This window comes from Carcharodon carcharias, chromosome 6 (assembly GCF_017639515.1).
Source record: "Carcharodon carcharias isolate sCarCar2 chromosome 6, sCarCar2.pri, whole genome shotgun sequence".
Classification (NCBI taxonomy): Eukaryota; Metazoa; Chordata; class Chondrichthyes; order Lamniformes; family Lamnidae; genus Carcharodon; species Carcharodon carcharias.
The window spans coordinates 16540568-16564804 of NC_054472.1; the positions used below are offsets into that span (position 1 = coordinate 16540568).

At 43.0% G+C, this 24237-nt stretch overlaps 1 protein-coding gene across 1 annotated transcript; it reads right to left on the reverse strand.

Moving 5' to 3' along the window:
• Positions 1-10: 10 nt before the first annotated feature.
• On the reverse strand, positions 11-23149 carry zgc:101569 (uncharacterized protein LOC449822 homolog). Its single transcript, XM_041189395.1, has 6 exons — positions 22880-23149; positions 17446-17616; positions 13485-13582; positions 11016-11160; positions 10773-10922; positions 11-750 (listed from the first exon to the last, which is right to left on the reverse strand). Exons 1-6 carry the CDS (start codon positions 23034-23036, stop codon positions 527-529), a joined length of 945 nt encoding a protein of 314 aa, XP_041045329.1. The 5' UTR covers positions 23037-23149; the 3' UTR covers positions 11-526.
• Between the last annotated feature and the right edge of the window lie 1088 nt (positions 23150-24237).

Genomic DNA, 24237 nt, shown 5'->3' on the forward strand with positions numbered 1-24237 from the left:
TCACTTCTGAAAGGCCCGGCTCTAATTTTTAGACTATGTCTGCTAGTCCCCCAATTAGCAGAAATGGTTTCTCTCCCTCTCTCTCTACCCTATCCATTTCCAGCATTTTCTGTTTTACTTCCATACCTTATCCACTTAGGTTCCATTCTCAATGATAATATTTTGATTTTTCCTCCATTTCTTGCAAAAGTAACCAAACTTGACATTTACTTTACTGAAAATAAATGAAAGCAATTACCAATTTAATTTTCCTCATTTTATTCTCTTTCTGTCGCCTGACAACTTTTAGCCAGCTGTGATGTTGGGAAGCGTCCCTGCTCAGTTAGAATTTTTTTTTAAATGCATCAATTGTTGTTATTATGAATTATTGCTTCGATCTGAACCTGTGTCAACTGCAGGAAGAAAGGGATACCTTAAATCAGGAAGAGCACCATCTGTGCTGATCAGGACCCCAATCAACCACCATCCCCCGCCCCTGCAAAAAAAATCCTTCCCGTGGTTCACATCTCTTCATGCTTTTCAGAAGCTAAGAGAATTTTCCTTGTCTTCCAGTTCCTAGGATGAACTTGTTTGCACCAGGGATGGCTTCCTTTGAAATCACATCTTTAGCATTGTCAAATTCAGCCTGCATGCCTTCAGTAAAGGAGGAAGCATCAAACATACCATAATAAGCAGAGGCTCTGTCAGCACACATGCAGTGTTGGGGGAAAGCAGATATCTGTTCAGCCAACTCTACGGCACTTTGAAGAGCTGCAAGGAAACATGAATGAAATAAGTACATGTTGGAAGAGTTCATAGTCAGACCACAGTGCCATCTAGCTGTTGGTCAAATGAATTGTTGAAGTACAGACACATTTTATTCAAACAGTAAATGCGTGTTTAAAATGCGCATTGTGGGAAACTTAAATCCTGTACATTAGTTTTCCCCTGGAGGTTAACCATCAGTTGGCAGGACAATGGAAAATCGGCCCATTCTGGATAATGGCAAAGCAAGTAATCATCGGCAATCCCTTCATCAGTCCCATCCATGTCTGTAACAGGAAAAGATACCATCTCACCCGGTGGTCAGCTCATTCTGGTCTAGGTAGTACAACGTCATGCATGCTTACGCTTGCTTTCCTGCCAGCTGTCTCAATGCCTTTACTTTAAGGCAGTGTCTCATTCCACCTCATTCTGCCACACCTTGGCTCGGAAAAGCAAGTGCCTGGGAGAATGCTGGAAGATCAAGGCTGGCCTCTAAGCAATGGCTGTTGACACCTGCACACTGTCCAAGGACACCAGCTCAGTACTGCTGATATGATGTTGAATCAATGACCAGGATCCACACTGGGCAGACTACTATAATTCTGAGGATACGTCGCAGGTGCCTATAGTCTTGGAATGTTCTGCAAAACGCTCCAGCTAAAGTTTTAAGGATTGTGGTGGGGTGAAGTACATTTAGTTTTTCAAGATCTCTCCTTACTCAAGGAGACCCAAGAGACTGAAGAGACAGACACCAAATGGTTCAGGTGAGGCAGCAACAGCTGTATCATGAGGAGAAAGTAAAGGATAATTCAACATGGGCAGTGAGAAACATTCGGACTAATATGTTACGGAATATCCTCTTCTGACTTACAACTCTGTCCGCTCATTAATAATTCTGCCAATGCCATCTTTTCACCAGAAGCTGGTGTTTGTGCACAGAAACTGATTTGTACCGAGTTAACACACGTGGCCTCCCCATCAGAAACATTTCCAATGTTCACTAAAGAAAATGGCTCAAAGTACGTTCTGTTCCATCACTGTAACTTTGGTCGGTGTGAAGGACAAACCACACTTACACAGGTTCTGCCACACTCCTACCAATGGCAGAACCAGAGAGGCAGCATGAAATTCACCCCTTCCCCCCATTTTTTGTAACTTTATTCAGTATTGTTAGGCCAGAATTTCTGCTTGTTGACAGGAACTAATCTTGGTAATTGGAAATTAAATTGGTCATCTGTAAAACCTAAAAATAAAACAGACTTGCACGGAGTGCTACATTTTCCGAAGTAGTACTTCAGAGCATGGTTTATTTATGTGGTGGAATGGTTGGCTCGCAAGTCAGGAGCTCCTGACAATTTCCCTTTAAGTTGTGTGTTTTTTCTCCAGATCAGATTTGAATGCTTTGGTATTTTCAACCACAAGAGATTCTCTGTCAGTCTCTTCAACAGTTAATCCATCACCAGGAGCTCAATGGAACTTGCTGGGGTATTCAGGGGAATCGCTGAAGCAGGTTTGTAGGGGATCTGTGCTTCTTCAGGATATTTAGGCATTCGTATGTTTTCAATGGAGGTCCCAGGACAGCAATACTCAAAGAATCTGCAGGTGCCATTCTTATTGATTTACACGGCTTTCAGGCAGATTCTGGCACTGAAATCCCTTGTAGGCTAGAATTCCATTTTTCTGAGCATGCTTGTGAAGATGGGGGCGGAGTCAAATAAAACTAAAAATATTGAAAACAGAGGCTGGGATTTTCCGAAAAAAGTCAATGGACTTCTGGCTGGCCCACTACAGCCCCAGCCACCACAGGGAGGGGGGAGGGGTGGGGGGGGGGGGATTGCCGATAAAGCCCGGCCATGAATTTCCCATACACACTAGTCAATATGTAAATAGCCTGAGGATTACAAGTGCAGTTTGGAAACTGCTGCAGAGTTGTGTCTATGTGAATTGCATATGTGCTGTTATTATGACACTACTTTGCAAGTATAAAGGTATATACAGGGTCAACTTCACAAGATCAAGGTGTTGACAGATCACAGCCCACAAAAAATCTTGGATTGCAACACTGTTGGACCTTAAGGGCACTTCTTTTATGTTGGAAAGTGTGACCTCATATCGTAACTGAGGGCTAGAGGGCCTAAAATGTAACCAAACAACTGGGAGAAACTCCCAAAGAACCAAAATGTGCCTTTTAACCAGCACACCTCGGCACTCGACTGTCTCTGTGGCCACCTTAAACCAGCATCCAGGGCTAGTGGGTCCAACTGTATCCTGAATCCACTCCAAGCACGAAGATCCTGTCATTCGGGGGTGGTGGTTGGGGTTGTGGTGGGGGAGGGGGCCTTTCTACCGAGGCAGGTGTAGCAAGCCGGGAAATTTCCCGATTTGAGTTTCCCACCTCGATATGGGAAATCCAAGCCTTAGGGGTGAGTGATCTGTGAAGCAGGTTCTCAGTTTTTTCTACATTATTTGGCAGGATAGAGTTCAGACATTCTGGCCTCTAATTAGTGGAGTCTCATTTTGATCCTCTGATGTATCAGAATGTTTGCTGCTTTTCACGAGGGTGAGTCAATCGACAAGACCAATTTGGAAAAGGTGACAATGGAGAGCAGCTACTCAGCAGTTAAGGTCTGACAAACATAAACATCCATGACAACAGAACAAGGATTTTTCTTAGGGAATAACTTTTTTAAGGGAAATGCTATTGTCTCTGACATATAATTCAAAGGATTGGTGAATATTTGATACTTGACCATGGATTTCAGACGCCCTGAGATTTGACATCCAACCCTGTCCTTAAGAGGGATGGTGAATCACAGCGGACATTACAGAAGGCTATGCTTCCGACATACCAGCATAAGGCAACTCAGGTGCAGGCCGTGCAGTGGTCAGACATGGCAAATGTTGAGTGCCTTCATTCAGGCTGGTTGTTCGATGGTGGATGGGTGAAGGACAAACCTGCTTGATAAAAGAGTTAGCAACTGCAAAGAAAAGGCCTTCAGTAAAATGACACATCTAGAAATCGACGATAGAATTCAGCATTGAATGCAAAGATGAATGTGGAACAGTAGCACTACTGTATCCCTCTCGGATCAATTTCTAACTAAAAATGTCATAAAGTGCATGAGTAAATTCCTTCATGAAAATTCCTTGAGAAGGAATTACATTCATCAGGCCTTTTCAGTCCAATATACACAGCACTAGAGCACCAAGTTATGAGTCTATAAGGTTTTAACTCCAAATCCAAGAATGAACTTCTTTGCAGGTCTGGAAAATTGTTGACTGTACAATGATTTCACTCCTAACTCCTTCAAAAAAACTATGCCTTTCTCTTTCTGTAAAACCAGCAATGTTGAACAGTGATCACAGGTAGATTTATGACATCCAAGACAAACAAAGAAATCTATAAAGGTGGTAGGACAGTTCGACTACGTGATTTGGCTTTGTCAACACAAAAGAAGACAAAAGCATGGAAGTTATGCTAAACCTTTATGAATCACTAGTTGAACCTTGAGGAGGTCTTGTAGCGCAGTGGTAACGTCCCTACCTCTGGGCCAGAATTTCCACATCCCACTCCAGGACTTGATGGCTATCAAAGGTGCATTCATTCATACAGATTGATTATCAGCCTGTAAAAATCTGTCCAATATGCCTGATGGCAGGCGGTAAGAGTGGGAGAGTTTCTTGGCCAGCCACGCTGCAGGAGGCAACGGCAAACCACTGCAGTGCTTTGCCAAGCGTAATCATGGACCAATCCAATGGAAGCCCCTCTTAGGGCCTGGTGCCTGAAGGAGGAGGAGGAAGAGATGATAAGCCTCAGCCTCAGTACTGTGTCTAATTCCAGACACCACACTTTAGAAAGGATGCCAAATCCTTGGAGAGGGTGCAGAAGAGATCCCCCAGAATGACAGCAGGGATGAGGGACTTCAGTTATGTAGCAAGACCAGAGGAGTTGGGATTGTTCTCCATAGAGCAGAAAATGTTAAAGGGAGATTTAGCAGGGCTGTTCAAAAGTGTGCCTGGCTTGATAGAGTAAACAAGGAGAAACTATTTTCACTGACGGGAGGGTCAGTGACCACAGATTTGATTATCGCCAAAAAAAAAATCAAGGGAGTGGTGAAGAGACATTTTTGTCTTGCAGCGAGCTGTTAAGGCCTGGGACGCACTGCCCTGTTAGGGTGGTGCAAGCAGATTCAATAGCGGCTTTCAAAATGGAATCAAATACTTAAAGTGGAAACATTTGCAGAGCTATGGGCAAAGAGCAGGAGGCCGGGAGCCAGCACAGGCAGGGTGAACAGAATGACTTTCTTTTATGCTGTAAGATTCTCTGGCTGGAGTTTTTCTCCAGGAGTGTGGAACAGAGGGGGACTGTTTCTGGATCCCAAAGCCAAACCTGGTGGGCGGGGAGGTTTGGGGGGAGGGGGGGAGGGGGGTGGAGCGATATGTGAAAAACAGTCACTCATTGGGATTTTGAAAGGGGCTCCCCCTTAGTCGTCCTGGAAACATCTTTGCCGTCCAATTATGGCTGCCAGACAGGCTCACAATGCTGAAGGGCCAATCCGAGGCCTTTCAGCTTGAAAGGAACAACTGGCTGTAATGGAAGGTAAGCAAGAGAGAGGGAGCTTCAAGATGAAGAAGCCTCCTCTCACAAACCTTTTTAAACTTAAATATTTGGGCCTCACTAGCTGGGCCAGGATTTATTGCCTGTCCCTAGTTGCCCTTGAGAAGGTGGTGGTGAGCTGCCTTCTTGAACCGTTGCGGTCCATGTGGTGTAGGTACACCCACAGTGCTGTTAGGGAGGGAGTTCCAGGATTTTGACCCAGCAACAGTGAAGGAACGGCGATATATTTCCAAGTCAGGATGCTGAGTTGGAAGTTAAATTAATTTAGTTGATTTAATTAATTAAAATTTTAAAATGGCTTTTGCAGCCAGGCTACCAAATTGTGATGAGGACGGCGGCGGTGGGTGGGGGGGGTGGGTGTGTGTGTGGTGGGGTTGATCTTCACTACAGGTTGGCCTGTGGCTGCCCCTGCACCCAGGGCAGGCAGCGAAGGCTTGTCTTGAACACTGGCCCCCTGGCCTGCTGTGGAAAGTCACCTCCTGACAGTTAAACTGGCCCCTCCACCTTGGGGAACCCAGAGGCCTGTTAGCAGAATCCAAGCCGGTTGGTGAAGTCAAAACCAAGACATGAAGTTTTTCCTTATTGAGAGAGTTTGTTCAGTCTCAACACTGCTCTCACACACCCAATGCCCCAGCTGTCCCCTATTTATACTCTTCTGGAAATGCCCATTTCACAAAAAAAACCAATTGTTAGGAAATAGAGATAGTTTAAGTAAGATCTGTTTGTATTTGTAGGTGTTAGGAATGAGCTTTAGCTTTAATGTTTAAATTTGATTTGTGTTTCTACATCTGTGTGTTAAGAAATGGTCAAATTGAATTTTAGTTTCACTTTAAAAGGTGCCTGCATTTCTAATGAGAGTTTTACAACTGTTGCAGCTAAGTTAAATGAACAAGAATAGAGAAACTGGGCTGTTGCCTAGCAACAGGGGCCCAAAGACACACAGAAGAAACTAAAAATAGCAGTTTGATTTGGAAGCTGTTTGAGTTCAGTTGGTTTTGAAAAGAGCTGCCAGGAGAAACTGGAGAAAAGGGGACAGATAGCCAGTCCCAAGCTAACGAAAAGACCCCAAAATCCATGGGAGTGGAATAGGAGGAAATCCCAAGCAGACCTTCTAGTCAAAAGAAGGACAGGAACCTGGGAAAAGGTACTGTTAAGTGAAGTTAAGAGTGAGGCACAGAGAAAGGCTCCAAGCTTCAAGTTTAAAGCTTCAATCTTAAAGAGATAAAGGCTTGCAAGAGGCCAGAAGGTCCAAGATGACAACTGAAAGTCTGTAACTCTTTGCTATGGGCTTGTGAAGCAGTGATACTGTTGACGGTTGAGTTGGTGAGAAAGAGTGTGTGGAAGACAGCTTGAATGTATGAGGTGACCCAGGGGAGAGGAACATTGGAAGGAAAGTTTGAATTCCTGGAGGTGAACCCTTGCGGAAGGTGTCTGAGAGAAAGCGTCAGTTTGGGAGAAGATTCCAGAGCGAGTTCTTGGAAAGTAGAGATTGGAAACCCTCGCGTGAAATGCGGAGTCCAGCGAGACTGGTTGACTCACAGTGTGACAAGCATCTGTGGGCGAGGAGTTGAGTAGATCCATAGCATCTGGTCAGGTAGCATCTGTCACTTGGTTTCAGAGTGTGGTGTGTCTGGTCATAGGTCACCAATTGGTTTACATGAACTGTGTACTTACTGTGAACATTAGAGTATAAGATAGCTTTCGTCTGTATAAATCTGTATATATCTGTAAAAGGTATAGTTGTGGGTGAAGAAGTATTATAATATATTCATCCTTTATGTTTGATAAATGATTTATGCTTTTGTTAAAGTTCACTAGCTGATTCCAGTGACTCTGTTCAGTAGCCCCTCTCCACGTATCCAAACAAACAATTAAAAGTTAGGATCTATCAAGCTGGGTTCAGGATCAGGCTTGTCCAGGGTTAACCTCAGCTTGGGATCATAACACAATAAAAGAAAAGCCAATTGATAACCCTTTAAAGGACACTGTAGCTAATAAAAAAAAATTAAAGGAACCGTACCAAATTAAATTAAAACATCTTTTTGGGGGTCCACTACTTATATGTGCTGAAAGTACTGAATTAAACAATACCCTTCACCTGTGTATCTTAACAATATAATTAACATACTATTAACAAGGCCGACTGGAAAAATGGCCTAGAAGCAGGATAGAGCCAGGAAACCAGCACATTGGCCAGCAGGGCTATCACACTTCCTTCACACCTCCAATCCTGGCCCAGGGGGAGGCCAAAAATGTAGCCCCATGATTCTATAAATCTGCAAACCAATGGACGGAGTAAGATGATGGCAACCTAGGCACCGAGCACATTCCTAATTACAGTACAGCACGGGCAAAGGCTTGGGACCAATCATTTTCACTGACCAGCAGTCAATGATACAAAGAAGGAAGTGGAAAAAAGTAACTACTAAAAATAAGGTACATTGGTGTTCGTTTAGCTTGAATTCTTGGGGATTGGCATCCATAATATTGTCATCATTGAGGAAGGCCACACAGTTTACACTAACAAACCCAAATCATAGAATTACAGCACTTATACAGAACATCTAAGGGGATATAAATGGGCGAGATATGATTGGGAAATTTGCAGATGACAGAAAAATTGGCCATGTAGTTGATAGTGAAGAGGATAGCTGTTGTCTCCAGAATTATATCAATGGTTTGGTTAAGTGGGCAGAAAAGTGACAAATGGAATTAAATCCAGAAAAATGTGAGGAAATGCATTTGGGGAGGGCAAGCAAAGCAAGGGAATACTCAATAAATGGTAGGATATTGAGAGGGATTGAGGAAGTGAGAGACCTTGGAGTGCATGTCTACAGGTCCCTGAAGATGGCAGGACAGGTGGTTAGGGTGGTAAAGAAAACATCTGGAATGCTTTCCTTTATTGGACAAGGTATTGAATACAAAACCAAGGATGTAATGATGGAACTGTACAAACACTGGTTAGGCCACAGCTGGAATTTTGTGTGCAGTTCTGGTCACCACATTAAAAGAAGATCATAATTGCTCTGGAGTGAGTACAGGGAAGATTTACAAGAATGCTGCCAGGGCTTGAAAACTGCAGCTACAAGGAAAGGTTGGATAGGCTAGGGTGGTTTTCCTTAGAACAGAGGAGGCTGAGGGGTGACCTAATTGAGGTGTACAAAATTATGAGGGGCCTAGATAGGGTAGACAGGAAAGACTTGTTTCCCCTAGCTGAGGGGTCAATTACTAGGGGACATAGATTTAAGGTGATTGGTAAAAGGATTAGCAGGGACATGAGGGACAACTTTTTCATGCAGAGGGTGGTGGGTACCTGGAATTCATTGCCTAAATTGGTGGTTGAGGCTGAAATGCTCAACTCATTTAAAAGGTACTGGGATCTGCATCTGAAGCGCTGTAACCTGCAAGGCTACGGACCAGGTGCTGGAAAGTGGGTTTAAAATGAGCGGCTAGTTTCTTTTATCTCTTTTTCTGACCGGCACAGGCATGATGAGCTGAATGGCCTCTTTCTGTGCCGTAACTTTTCTATGGTTCTACAGGAAACAAAAATTGTCATGGGATTACTATGATTTACCGCACTTTGCAAGGTTAGCTTCAAATAATTGCAGTTCCTCACAGGTCTTTAGATATCTAAACCTTGGGGCTATGTGCAAACATTTGGTTGCACAAATAAGCCAACATTCCATCTGATCCATACTTGGTGACACTGCAATACTTTCCTGACACCTTAAACAGCAATGTAAACATGTGACGGCGTGGATAGGAATGCCATGTTGGCCTTAAAATTATTCTGTGAAAATAGGCAGACAAAAACTCTTCAAACGTGCGCCACGAACTCCTCACCCTGCCATTTTAACGGCGGTTTTAACCCATTTATTTTAAGCTGGTCACCCTGCCCATTAAAATATCACATGGGTGAATGCCCTCCAGAATCTATCTAGTGTTCTCAATATTCGCACAGTGTTAATTTCCAGGCCACTGATTTTCAGGGCTGGGGCGATCGCTCTTTTATTATTGTGAACTATTGTGAAGCATCAACATTCCTTCCCAGCTGAGTCAAACGTTGGCAGTGCAAGAAGCTCTCTATGTGAAAGTCACAGTAAAGTGCATGTTTGTTCTCACCACAAGCAGTCTCACTGGTGCAGCAAGAGGTCAGTGTGTCAAGCCTTACGTGACTTTGACCATAAACTACAGTGGGAATGAGAAAAAGTGGCATGTTAACAAAACTGGGGAAAGAGAAACAAGATTTCCATGGGCATGTTTAGGACCTTGCATTCTGCGCCTCTGGTACATCAGAATTTAAAATTTGAATTCTGGAGTCTCCTCTGCAGCCGATCTTAAATAATTTTCTACCATTGTGTCAACAACCCGTGTGTAACTCTTCACTCGCATATCTTTGCCAGAGTTAAGAATTGCTCAATTAGAATTTACATAAACAATACTGTATTACTAAGCATATTTGATCTATTACACCAAAGGAAAATATTAAGCCGAAATGCTTTAGGCTTGTTTTAATATGAGTGTTATCCTCGACTCATCACCCCAGATCGCTATCAGCACTCCACCCTGGTGTGCTGTGAAACTGTTCACAAATGTTAATTGTCTGTCTCTATCTCTCTGCTCATTTAAGCCCCAGTGCTTCCAATGTCAGTTCCACTACTCCTTCACATTTTAAACATGCATGTAAAGTGCTGGTGCCTTGCCTCATCTCACTGTAATAATTACCAGCTAGTACAGTAAATAGCCAATGTTAAAGTCAGCACATTCTGTTGACCAGTACTTGAAATGTCTCTGGTTTATATGACTCCGCGAGCAGAGTAGATGTTTACTGTGTAACAGCAGTATCTAGAGAAGTGTAAATGGTGCTGTTACTGCTCCAGCTGGTATCTCTCTCCAGAGTTGGAGAGAGGCGCAGCATCTGACTAAAGTGCTGATGAGTGGAGAAGTTGGACTGAGTAGAAGCAAGACAGTTTTAACTGCGCTGCCATGTTTTCAATCAGGATCTGAAAAATAGAATGTGCAGAAATATTTGTACTCAGAATTTTCTGAGTCCCAGGTCAAGCAAAATATACCGTATGGGCAAATTTTATATTTCAGAGCAACTCAAAAAAACTTAAATTTGGAAGGACAAAACTAATTGCACTTCCACGTTTTTAGTTTAAGAATGAGAATTCCACACACTCATCATTGTATTTTACTAAAATCTTAGTGATAGCACTGGGCAGTGTTTCAACATTACAACTTAAGTGGCATTCAGTCAAATACTAGTCAAGTCCTTTTCTTCTCCCCAGTAAAATTTAACTTGGACATGACTGCTTGCTTCTTTCTAAAGGAGATGTAATGACAGTAGTGGCAAATAATATTACTGCAATTAGTTCATTTTCCTTTTAAAACTGAGGATCATACAAACCTTGACCAGCTGGGACGACTCGATTGACAAGCCCAAACTCATAAGCTTCTTGCGCACTGATTGGACGCCCAGTCAAAATAAGGTCCAGTGCCCTGGATAATCCAATTAGCTTTGGCAGCCTTACTGTGCCTCCATCTATTAGTGGAACACCTGAGAGAGGGAAATAGAGATGTCATTTTATGCAGCTACTGTGCCGCTGTGAACGAAACAGGATAAAGTCTTCTGTTCAGCTTCCAAACGTACCAAAACGTCTGCAGAATACTCCCATGATAGCACTTTGTTCCACCACGCGTAAATCAGCCAACAAAGCGAGTTCTAGTCCACCAGCTACAGCATATCCACTCACAGCAGCGATCACTGGTTTTGAAAACTGCATGCGGGATGGGCCCTGTCAAAAGCAGAAAGTTTTTATCTGGGGTAAAACAAAACAAAATTTCAGAAATACACAGCAGATCAGTAAGTACTTAAAGTGCTTTGCACTCAACCATTTCCATTTATGTAGAAACAACAAAAATACTTTTCATTTATAGAGCACATTTAACCTAGTTAAATGTCCCAAGGCATTTCACAGGAGTAATATCAAACAAAATTTGACACTGAACAACACAAGGAAATATTAAGACACTTGGCTAAAAGCTAGGTCAAAGGGATAGATTTTTTTGGAGCATCTTTAAGGAGAGAGGAAGGTAGAGAGGTTCAAAGAGGGAACGCCAGAGCTTAGGGTCTAGGTGGCTGAAGACATGGCTGCCATTGGTGGAGCATAGAAAACTGGGGATGTGCGAAAGGCAGGTGCAGTCATCTTGAAGGGCAGGGGGAGATCACAAAGATTTGAGGGGGCGAAGCCACGGAGGGATTTGAAAACAAGGATTGAATTGTAACCTTGAGGCATTGCTCAGCAGGGGTCAACGAAGGTCAGTGAGCACCAGGGCGGTGTACGAACGGAACTTGGTGCAAGTTAGAATGCAAGCAGCAGAGGTTTGGATCAGCTTCAGTTTGTGGAGGGTGGAAGATGGGAGGCTGACCAGGGCTACATTGGCATAGTCAAGTCTAGGAGGAACAAAGGCATGGATGAGTGTTTCAGGAGCAAATGAGCTGAGGCAGGGGCAGAATTAGGTGACGTTATACATAAATTAATCAACATATCTTATAGTAGGAAACAGTTGACACAAAACAGGAAATAGGAGAGAGAGGAAGTGATTAAAGGTGTAGTCAATGAGGATACATTTTGCAGGGGATCATGAACAAGGGGAGAGAGGTCGCAAGGCAAAAAGATTTGAGAGAAGGATTCCAGGTTACATAGCCTGTTTGCTGAAGGCTGTGTCATGGACAGAGACTTTACTTCAATTTTAATTAAATTTAGAAAGGACGTTGTGGCCTTGGAGAGAGTGCGGCAAATATTTACTAGGATGGTATCAGAGTTGCAGGGTTTCAGTTATTTGGAGAGAAAAGAGGAGCTGGGTTCATTCTCCTCAACGCAAAATTATTAAGGGTTTTGATAGAGTGGATAGAGAGAAACTAGTTCCACTGGCAGGGGGAGTCAAAAACTAGAGGACACAAATTTAAAATAATTGGCAAAAAAAGCCAGAGGGTAGATGAGGAGAATTTTTTTTTAATCACAAACACTGACTCTGTGAAGAGTTAATCAGCAATGGTAAAGAGTCAGGCATGTTAATGTCTCAGATAAGGAGAGAAGGGTCCACACCTGAATCAGCAACTTGTCCTGTTCCTTCCACACATGCCAGGTGACCCCCACCACCTGCCCCCCCCCACTACAATGTTTCCAGCATTTTCTCCTTTGTTGTCTTTACAGGTTGCAGTGCCTTTTTTAAAATAACTGACCAGAGTATACAAAGGAAAGTGAGGAACAGAGATCACCGTGTGACAAAACTGCACAGAAATATGTACAAAGTGTCGAAGGGGCTTGTGCGGGACATAAACGTTGGTATAAGCTAAATGGCCTGTTTCCGTGCTGTAAATTCCATGTAAAATAGATTTCATTTTATTGTTGCAGCAAATGGATTGGTGCGAGACCACAGCTCACAGCTGAAGAACAATTTTTTTCAGCTTTGAGCACATTATTTGAAAGCAAAAAAGAAGTAGAATTGTAAGCCAAAAGACCAACATCAGGTTTTAATTTTAATTTCGCAGAACCGAACCACTAGCTTCAAGTTTATCATCTGATTTTCATCTTGGTTGCTATAGCAGACATGGAAAACAGTGTGATGATCCTTCCATGACCTCGCCTCCACCCCATCCCCCAGCTTTGTTATCTCCTCCAGCCCTCCGACGTATCTGCACTCCTCCAACTCTGATCTCTTGAGTTTCCGATTTTAATCGCTGCACCATCGGTGGCCATGCTTTCAGCTGCCAAGGCCCTAAGCTCTAAAATTCCCTCCCTAACCACTTCTGCCTTTCCACCTCTGTCTCCTCCTTTAAGATGCTCCTCAAATCCTACCTTTCTGATCAAGCGCCCATCATAATAATACCTTTGTTTGCGTAGGTGTCAAATTTCGTCTGATAATGTAGTAGAATGCACTTCACAGGGACATTAAAGATACTTTCTAAATGCAAGTCGTTGTTGACATTATGGAAGGTTGGTGTCAGTCTCCAGCATATAACATATAATCTTGTGAGTTAACTAGGATCATGAGGGTAACTGAAGATTAATGTGCTAATAGTGTTTAAAGTGCAATTGCATTCAACAATACACACCATAGGACCTGGATCCTTCGTGACATCCTGGTCATGCTTTGTGGATGCTGCAGCTTGAGGCAGCTCCTTTAAGTCATAACCGGCACAGAAGTTACCTCCTGCAAAAATCAGAAAAGAATCAGCAACTACACACACACATACTTCCCCATTTGGCTGTTCATTTATCTCAACGTGCAATTTAATGACATGGAGGCAAGGTTGGATGTAGGCGAGGAACCTGGAGTTTAAAGTGGGCTAAATAACTTCTTAAAAAAACACAGGCAGGACACTCAGTTACTGTCCCTTCAGGTTAGTAACCAGAAATTCATCTGATTGTAACTCCGAACTACTTTCTTTTGCATAAATTACCCTTCCAAATCAAAAGGTTCTGCTAAAATCATTTATTTTTATAGATTATACATTCTAAGAAATCAAATTACCCGAGGCCTGAAGCATTTGCACTTTACAGTGAAATTGGAAGGATCCAATATTGAGCTAATTGGGTAAATGCTGTACAAGGTCACATCAACCAGTTAGCCCCTGGTTTGATAGTGGTTCACATTTGATTTAGTTGGACCATTACACTTAGCCACAAGTGTCCCCAGTTAGAAAGGAGTAAAATCAGCTTCTGTTCACTATCCAGTGCTATCACTATCCATTCTGCAGTGTCAACGCCAGATGAGAATGATACTCAAAGATGGCAGCCAACACAATTTCATTGGTTTCCCATTCATGGAGGTCAGCTCCACTAGGTCTGAGTCATAAAGCTGCAAACTGAATTAGAAAGTTGTGGTTCCACTTAAAAGAATGCTGGGATGCATTGTGCCACCAAATATATACCAAGGAACTAGCTGAATCTTTAATAACTTGTAGTCAACTGACTAGTCCCCCCAAAATAGACCTGTAAAAGTGCCCTTTTTAAATCTGCTACATAAAGGTTGCTGAGAGAAGGCCAGCAAACACAAAGAAAGCATCTCCTAATGTCTCCTCCCATTTAAGACAGAGATGAAGAGGAATTTCTTCTCTCTGAGGGTAGTCAATCTGTGGAATTCTTTACCATAGAGGGCTGTAGAGGCTGGGTCGTCAAGTATGTTCAAGGCTGAGATAGACAGGTTTTTAATCAGTCAGGGAATCAAGGGTTATGGGGAAAAGGCAGGAAAGTGGAGTTGAGGATTATCAGATCAGCCATGATCTAATTGAATGGTGGAGCAGACTCGATGGGCCGAATGGCCTAGTTCTGCTCCTACATCTTATGGTCTTCACCAAAAACTACATCAGCCAATGACGGCCTCTCATACAGACCATGAGCCTCGGCTCTTGCTAACCCATTCTACTACAGACTGGACGTGTGCAAAAGCTCTCTGTTTTATATCTTGATTTCAAAGCAAAGTCTCCTTGTATTCAATGAAGCAGAGTGACACATTCTAGAAAGTCTCTCACCATCATGCATCTCTCAAGTTTTTTCACACAAATGGGGAGATGTGACATCTTTATCTCAGTGTTAAATAGTGTGAGTTTTCAAATGATTTTATAACACCATTAAGGAATGCCTTGTATATACACAGACCTCCTGGTGTAATTCACATAGAGGCTTTATGGCTTAATTGCCTGAGACCTTCCCTGATTTAAGCTGGCTGAGTGTTTGTGTTAGCTCAAAACCTTTACCCGGTTTAGGGCAGGTGAGATGTAAAAATTTTTAAAAAATCTCAAACCTGAATCCAATCCATTCACTTTCATGTTTAACAAGGGGGAGACAAGGGATGGACAGCAAACAACAAAAACCACTTGCATTTATATAGCACCTTTAGCATTAATAAAAAACCCACATTCAGATGGTAGGTTGGCTATTTAAATATTATCGTTGGGGTGGCAGCCTCACATTTAATCTGCTTTCCGGTTTAGCCCTGGCTGGTTGGGTTTCCTGGACCAGCAGGAGTATTGCCCTTTCTCCCCCTCCACCTCCCGGTTCCCATGTTTACGTTCTCTTCTGCTATCTGACCACCATCCCGTCCAAAACAACCCCCTTCCCATCCCCCTGGGATTGGGATCAGAACTGCACATCCTCCCCCACCGCTTGGTTGGGGATCTGGAGACCTCCTTTCCCAACCGGATGCCCTGCTGTTCAATCAGGCCTGGGTGGGATCTTGTAGAAAAAAATATGCACTGACATCCGGGTTTCTTCGATCACCCAAACCAATTCCCCCAAACTTCTCCTTGGGTGGGTGTAGTACCAGGAGTAGCCACCACATCCTCAGTGCCGCTGCTGAGCGATGAAGAGCTGTTGACCTCTGATTGGTTGGCAACTCTCAGTGGGTGGAACTTCCACCCTGGGGATCCTCAATCCTGAGGCAGGCTCACCACTGCCCAATTAAGTGGCTGATTGACACTTAAATCCACAGGTCTTTCTGAAAAGAGGTGACGTAGGGCTCTCCAGCCAGCAGGCATGTCCCCTATTGCCTTCATTAAAAACCATCCATTATGATACAGGAGGCCTTCAGCCCATCAAATCCATGCTGGCTCACATCAATCCAATCAGTCCCATTCCCCCACTCTATCCCTGTTGCCCTGCAATTTAATTTCTCTCAAGTGTGCATCCAATTTTGTTTTGAGATCATTGATCATCTCTGCTTCCACCACCCTCGTAGACAGCAAGTTCCAGCATTACCACTCGCTGTGTTAAAAAAGTTCTTCCTCATCTCCCTCCAGAATTCTGGCAAAATCACTAAAACTTTGCTCATTCTCATCTTCAATCTCCTTTGCCTCACTGACCCAAACCTCAAGGCCTCTCTCTCCTCCTCTAAATTATTGCTCAAGACCTATCTCTTTGACCAAGCTTTTGGTCATCTATGCTAATGGCTCTTTATGTGGGTGGTGGCATAGTGGTATTGTCACTGGACTGGTAATCCATCGACACAGAGCAATGCCTCTGGGGACCTGGGTTTGAATCCCACCATGGCAAATGGTGGAATCTGAATTCAATAAACATCTGGACTTAAAGATCTAATGACAACAATGCCTTTAGGGAAGGAAGTCTGCTGTCCTTGCCTAATGTGACTCTTAAATGCCCTCTGAACAAGGGCAATTAGGGACTAGCTAGTGAACAAATAACGCTCATACATGACAGGCACTATATAAAGACAAATTGTTATTCTTATGTGCTCTATTATTAATAATGTTTGCAAGAAGTTCCCCACACAGGTCCACCTTCCTGGCTGATAATGTTGCCTCTTCCTGCTCCCTCGGTGCTGAAAGTTGCAGCCCCTGTTGAGAAATTCTGAGGAATTTTTGCCCTACTTCTGACCAGGGAGTTACAGCTCAGGCTGTGAAATATTTATGAGAGAAATGTGTCTAATATGTTCACCCTGTTCCTGTGAAGTTACAATACTCATAATATGCTGTGACAATCAGGCAAAGCATTCACAAACAACCAAGGCACAAAACTTCAAAACTAACAGGGCTATATTACTTCAGTTTGATACAGATTAAGCTATCCGATTATGAATTGCCTTTAATGACAATTCTGAGTTAACTTTGCTGTTCTGAATGAGGTTGAAACATAAATCGGTGAAGAAGACAGATGTTTGTGCCAGCGTCAGAGGGGAATGATGTCGGTGTGGGACGAGAGGCACATGTACAACAGCAACTTTCCTTCCATAAGGAACATTAGTGAACCAGTTGAGTTGCTATGACACTCCAACATGGCCACTTTTACTGATACTGTTTTTGTTTCAATTATGAAGTGACTTCAAATCCTCAAACAAACAGTCATGGTGGGATTTGAACACATATTCTGCTGGATTATTAGCCTACTAACATCATAAACAACACTGCCTTTGCTTCAAGATCTATTTGCTGTGTGGCAGTGATGGGCTGTTGCATTCAAACTACAATGCGACTGTAAGTAGCATCAGGAACTGAGCCTCAGGTCCTGGATTATCTGTGAGCAAAGGAGCCGGCGATCCGCTTGTCTGAATAAACAAACCTGTTCCATATAGTACAGCCGCTGTCAATGCTTTGTCCCTCTCAAATGTAGTGAATGCTTCCAATAGTTGTAGTGCTGTGATCCTGTTGACAGCATTTCTTACATCAGGCCTGTTAAGCCCAATGGTCATAATTGATCCATTCTTCTCAGTGATTACATAATTCTTCCCAGCTACAAAACAGAACAATTTGATGTACACATTATACTTGGTAAATTTTCACTTTTACATTCTCACAAGAGAAAGGCACACCCCACACTAATTTTTTTATCCTTTGAAATTATATCTCGTGGCATTTCCAAAAGAGATAATGGATCAAACTGTGCTGTCCCATTTTTCCTGGAAACATTTATTCAGAAGTCGCAAACTACTCTGAAACAAAAGTCATCCAGAATTCTAGCTCTGACCTCTGTAGTGTTCAATAAGGTTAATCACACATTCCTCCTCCACACCTCTCCTCCCCATCTATTCTCAAACATAACTGTCTTCAAATGGATCCACCTCTACCTGCCCCAATGCATCACCAGCAATGGCCTCTGCTCCATCTTTCACACCATCGCTTTTGAAGTATGGAGTGAATGTTGGCCATGGCTCAGGTGGTAGCAGGCTCGTCTCCTATTCAGAAGATTCTGTGTTCAAGTCCCACTCCACAGCTTGAGCATATAAATCAAGGCTGGCATCCCAGTGAAATACTGAGGGAGTGCTGCACTGTTGGAGGTGTTGTCTTTGAGATGAGGCAGACCTACTTGCTCAAGTGGATGTTCAAGATCCCATGGCACTCTTTTAAAAAGAGGAGGGAGTTATCTCTAATGGCCTCCCCAATATGTGTCCCTCAATCAACATCACAAGAACATTTTATTTGGTCATTATCACATTGCTGTTTGTGAGAGCTTGCTATGCACAAATTGACACAGGGTCAGTTTATATGAGTATATTAATGGCATCCTGTTCTGCATACCCAACACCTCAATCTCACAACCAGCACTATTGACAAATGGTCTGCTTGACATTGTGGTCCCACATTTCCTGCGTCAATCCACTAAAATCATTGCAACGATAGTTCAAAACAATCTGTATTATTGAGGAGACTTCCATTAAAGTCCCTTTGATAAGCCTCAGTTGCGGTACAATTTAAAAATTACTTTTATCATGTAACAAATTAGGCTATTCTTTTTGTCTGGCCACCTATCTGCATTGCAAATTTCCCTCAAAACCTGTCTATATTCACAAGCATTAGGACAACTGAACACTACCTGTAAAAAAGGCGGACCGCCGAACACCCAACACAATAAACTGCTAAAACGGTACTGTTTCTTGCTGTTGTCAGTTCTCTCAATATCAAAGGAGATCCACAGCAAGGTATTTGGAGTGAATGTAGCCAGTGGGGTGGGGTTCAAGATGCCGATGTGTCAAGCATGTTGAAGACCAGGTTTACAGGGAAGTCCAGTCATTGGCACGGAGCATTGAGCTTCTGGATAAGCAGTAAATTTCTATAGTTTCTGCAAGGCAAGTCAGCCAGAACCAGTAATTCAACTATGAATTCCCTTTCTTTAAAAATCCTCTCGCAACACATCCCTTCAACTAAGCTTTGGCTCACCTTGCTTAACCCTCGTTCACAGATTCAATACCCACCCCTTTTCCATGCAGGGACTGTGTAAACGTTAAATGCAAAACTGTTGCTGTTTAAACCATGGACAGGCAGACTGCTAAATCCATCAGGATGGTCTCCCCAAAGAAGTACCAAGGGATTTTCCCACTGTCCTGACCAATATTATCCCAACCAAAACAAAAACAGATTTACCTGGAAAAACTCAGCAGGTCTGGCAGCATCAGCGGAGAAGAAAAGAGTTGACGTTTCGAGTCCTCATGACCCTTCAACAGACTGAGTTTTTCCAGGTAATTCTGTTTTTGTTTTGGATTTCCAGCATCCGCAATTTTTTGTTTTTATCCCAACCAACACCACCATAAGCTGATTATCTGCTCATTAATAGCGCCACAGTTTATTGGGTCTATACTGTTTACAACTTGGCTGCTCTGTTTGCCTACAACTCAACAGTGACTATAATACATAAGTACTTCATTGGTTATAAAGCACTTTAGATTAGGGTTGCCAGCTGATTAAATGTATTCCTGGAGGTTTCATTACATGATTTGCCCTCATGCTCCAGCCATTATCCAGCTAACACATCCATCCTTGTGACGTACTGCCTTCCTACGCCAATTGGAAAGCAAAAAGACTCATTACCCAATTGGATGATGCTTGCCTGTCAACCAAACAGCCTTTTTTCCCCCCATTTTCAACATTTTTATATACGGTAAAGTGAAACAGTCAAAGGAAATGACAAAAAAACTCAATCTTTTTTAATGTCCAGATGATTATTCTCCAGGGTTGCACACAGCAGTGTCCTGGAGATTGATCTTCAATTCCTGGAGATTCCAGGCCAATCCTGGATGGTTGGCAACCCTACTTTGGATGTTCTGGGCTTGCTCTTTCGCAATGATTGATTCGCAAACCTTTCCCAGGGAAATAAATTGTGCACCAGCTCCTTTATCTAGTACTTGCGTTCATTCACCTCTCAATGTTTTGAATGCATTCTGGCTGGGCAAGGTTGCATCAGCAGCTTTAAGGTCACTGTTGTGCAATCTTCCTTGTGGTGTAAACAGGATAAATCAGGCACCAAATAAATTATTTCATGGGCATAAAGAAGACATTATCCTATTGCAGACTGCAAACCCATTTAAATACAGAAAGGCTATTTCTGTGTGGTGTCAGAGCAAAATTCTTCTTGGAGTCAGCAGTAGCTCAATCGGTAGAGCTCTCACCTCTGAGTCAGAAAGTTCAATCCCTACTCCAGGTACTTGGGCACAGAATATAAACTAACACTCTGGTGCAGTACCAAGAGAGTGCAACAGGGCCAGAATACTGTCTAACGGATGAGAAAGTAACATGTATACCTAAACCACGTGGACAGCAGCGGTTCAAGAAGGCAGCCCACCATCACCTTCTCAAGGGCAATTAGGGATGGGCAATAAATGCTGGCCTAGCCAATGACATCTACATCCCATGAAAGAATTTTTAAAAACGAAACCAAGCTCCCTTCAGGTGGATCTGAAAGATCCCACAGCACCAGTGGAAGAAGGGGAGAAAAATCCTAAGGGGATGACCCATCATCCATGGTTAACTAAAGACGCTAAGGAAAGCAGTAAAAGTAAGGAAAAAGCATTAACTGTGCAAAGATGAGTGGCAGTTCAAATGATTGGTCAGAAGATAAAGAACAGCAGAGGATGACTAAAAGGTTAATCAGGAGAAATAGAGTATGGGAGGAAGCTAGCTAGAAATGTAAAAATAGATAGCAAGAGATTCTACAGGTATTTAGAAAGGAAAAGAGTAAGTAAAGTGAGTGTTGGTCCTCCAGAGAGTGACAGTGGGGAGTTAATAGTAGATAATAAGGAAATGGCAGAAGAAATGAACAGATATTTTGCTTGTGTTCACTATAGAGAATACAAAAAATATTCCAGTAATGGCTGCAAATCAGGAGGTGAAAGGGAGAGGAGAACTTGGTGAAATTTCAATCACTAGGGAAGCGGTACTGAGCAAACTGATGGAGCTGTGGGCTGACAGGTCTCCGGGTCCTGATGGACTTCATCCTAGGGTCTTAAAAGAAGTGGCAAATGAGGTAGTATATGTGCTGGTGTTAATTTTCTAAAATTCGCTAGATTCTGGAAAGGTTCCACTAGACTGAAAAGTAACAAATATAACTCCTCTATTCAAGAAGGAAGGGAGGCAGAAAACAGGAAACTATAGGCCAGTTAGCTTGGCGTCTGTCCTGGGGAAGTTGTTAGAATCAATCATTATAGATTATAGCTGGGCACTTGAAAACTCAAGGGAAGAGTAACTATGGTTTTGCAAAAAGGAAATCATGTTTAACCAATTTATTGGAGTTTTTTGAAGGAGTAACACACACTGTGGATAAAGGAGAGTCTGTAGACATATTGTACTTGGATTTCCAGAGGGCATTTGATAAGGTGCCACATCAAAGGTTATTGCAGAAAATAAAAGTTCATGGTGTAAGGAGTAACATATTAGCATGGATAGAAGATTGGGTGGCTGGCAGAAGACAAAGAGTGTGCATAAATATGTATTTTTCTGATTGGCAGGATGTGACAAGTGGAGTCCCGCAGGGGTCTGTGCTGCGACCTCAACTTTTTACAATTTATATCAATGACTTAGATGAGGGGAGTGAACACATGATAGTTAAATTTGCATATAACACAAAGATAGGTATGAAAGTATGTGGTGAAGAGGACATAGGAGCTTGCAGATGAATATGAATAGGTTGAGTGAGTGGGCAAAGATCTGGCAAATTGAGTTTAATATGGGAAAATGTGAAGTTGTTCACTTTGGCAGGAAGAATAAAAAAAAGTATTACTTAAACCGGGAACGACTGCAGAGTTCTGAGGTGCAGAGAGATCTAGGTGTTCTAGTACATGAGTCACAAAAAGTTAGTATGCAGGTACATTAAGCAATTAAGAAGGCTAATTAATGGAATGCTATCCTTTATTATGAGAGGAATTGAACACAAAATAAGGATGTTATGCTTCAGTTATACAGGACATTGGTGAGATCACATCTCAAATACTGTGTGCAGTTTTGGTCTCCTTACTTAAAGGAGGATGTAAATACATTGCAGGCAGTTCAGAGGAGGTTTACTAGATTGCTATCTGGAATGAGTGGGTTGTCTTATGAGGAAAGGTTGGACAGACTGGGCTTATTTCCACTGGAGTTTAGAAGAGTCAGGGGTGATTTGATAGCAGTATATAAGGTCCTGAAGGTGGATGTGGAAAGGATGTTTCCTCTTGTGGATGAGTCCAGAACTAGGGAGCACTGTTTTAAATTAGGGTTCACCCTTTTAGGACTGAGATGAGGAGAATTTTTTTTCTCTGAGGGTTGTGCGACTTTGGAACTCTACCTCAGAAGGTAGTGGAGGCGGTGTCATTGAATAGTTTTAAGGCAGAGGTGGACAGATTCTAGTTTGGCAGGGGAATCAAAGGTTATTGGGGGTTGATGGGAATGTGGAATTCAAAACACAAGCAGATCAGCCATGATTTTACTGAATGGCAGAGCAGGCTCGATGGGCCAAATGGCCTCCTCCTGCTCATATTTATTATGTCCCCAGGTGCCCTGGCCAGCGTTTAGCTTTCCAACCAACTCCTTAAAACAGGCCAGGCGGTCATTAATCACAGTGTGGGATCTTGCTGTGCACGACTCGGCTGCCGCGTTACCTCCATGACAAAGAGCCACCTGTAATCCAATATACTTAACTGGCTGTAAAGGGTCCTGGGGGGAGGTCCAGGGGTCGTGAAAGGCGCTGTATCAATCCTATCGGGTGCTGCCTGATGTTTTGAGGCGGAGCCATTCACCCAAGGGAGACTCACCTGCCTCCCCCTGTCCAGCTGTTGTGACACTCCTGGCTGGTACGTGCGGGGCTCGGCTGCAGCGACGGGCTGCTCCCTGGAGCTTACAGCGAGCTGTCGCCTGGCTTTGGGCTCCCGAAGCGGCCGCAGAGCACCACAAACGACTCCAGACCGACATGGCAAACAACCAAGGGCACAGAGCAGGGGAAACACCTGCTCACACAATCTCCCTCTGCAAACCGTGGGCAAATGTGAACCCTGACTCCTCGGGACTTGCTTGAAAAGTTTCAATTTCCCCGGCTCCTACTCTAGCTCACACACACAAAAAAAGTCCTCATATAACTTCCCGCGAGAGTGGCAGGGGGAAGGGATCAGAAACAGAAGAGTTTATCTTTCCGGTGCTAGCGAGATATAAACTGCCTGGTTTGTTTGTTGAGATGTATTAAACTCTGACTGAAGCGGACTTTTCAGCTTGCCCCCAAATTCGCCCCCCTAGGCTTTCTCCCCTTTGCACCTTCCAGGCATTTTATTGGGTTCAGTTCCTGATTCCCCCCCCCACCTCATCCCTGAATTTCCACTCCCCAGGAAGGGGGAGCCTCCGATTTTCTAGCCCGGAATCTGACCGCCCTGATTTGTTCAAGTTGGTCTCCATCAGAGCTATGCATTTTTAAAGTTGAGCTAACTCTATTTGCCAGAAGCTTCTCTTTAATCCGTTTTAGTGGAAAGAGTACAGTTTTTTTTAACTGCAGTATATTTGCTTCCTATTTCCAATAGGAGTAACATACTGATAAAAGCAAATTACTGCGGATGCTGGAAATCTGAAACAAAAACAGAAAATGCTGGAAAAACTCAGCAGGTCTAACAGCCTCTGTGGAGAGGAAAACAGAGTTAACGTTTCGAGTCCGTATGACTTTTCTTCAGAGCTAAGATGGAGAGTCATAAGGACTCAAAACGTTAACTTTTCTTCTCCCCACAGATGCTGTTAGGCCTGCTGAGATTTTCCAGCATTATCTGTTTTTGTTTCGGAGTAACATAATGGTCGTTTTGCCATTTTCCATTTTTCCCCAGCCTTTTGCGAGCCTGTTAAAATATGGTTGGGATTAAATAAATTTGAGAGAAAAAAATGACACCTTTATGAAATCAAGGAAATTACTTTCATATTTTCTTTGATTAATTTTTCAAAACTATCTCCACTGTATTCATTATATTAAATTTTATTTAAAGTATCAGGTTTGTCCTGTAACTGTAGCTCTGGCATTTATCTCATTAATGACAGTTGAGTGGTGTCATTGTTTGTTAAAAGGTACCACGTGCCCCCTTTTTAAAGAGCCTCAACAATGAACTGCAAGTCAAACAAAAATATAAAGGAAACTGAAGGT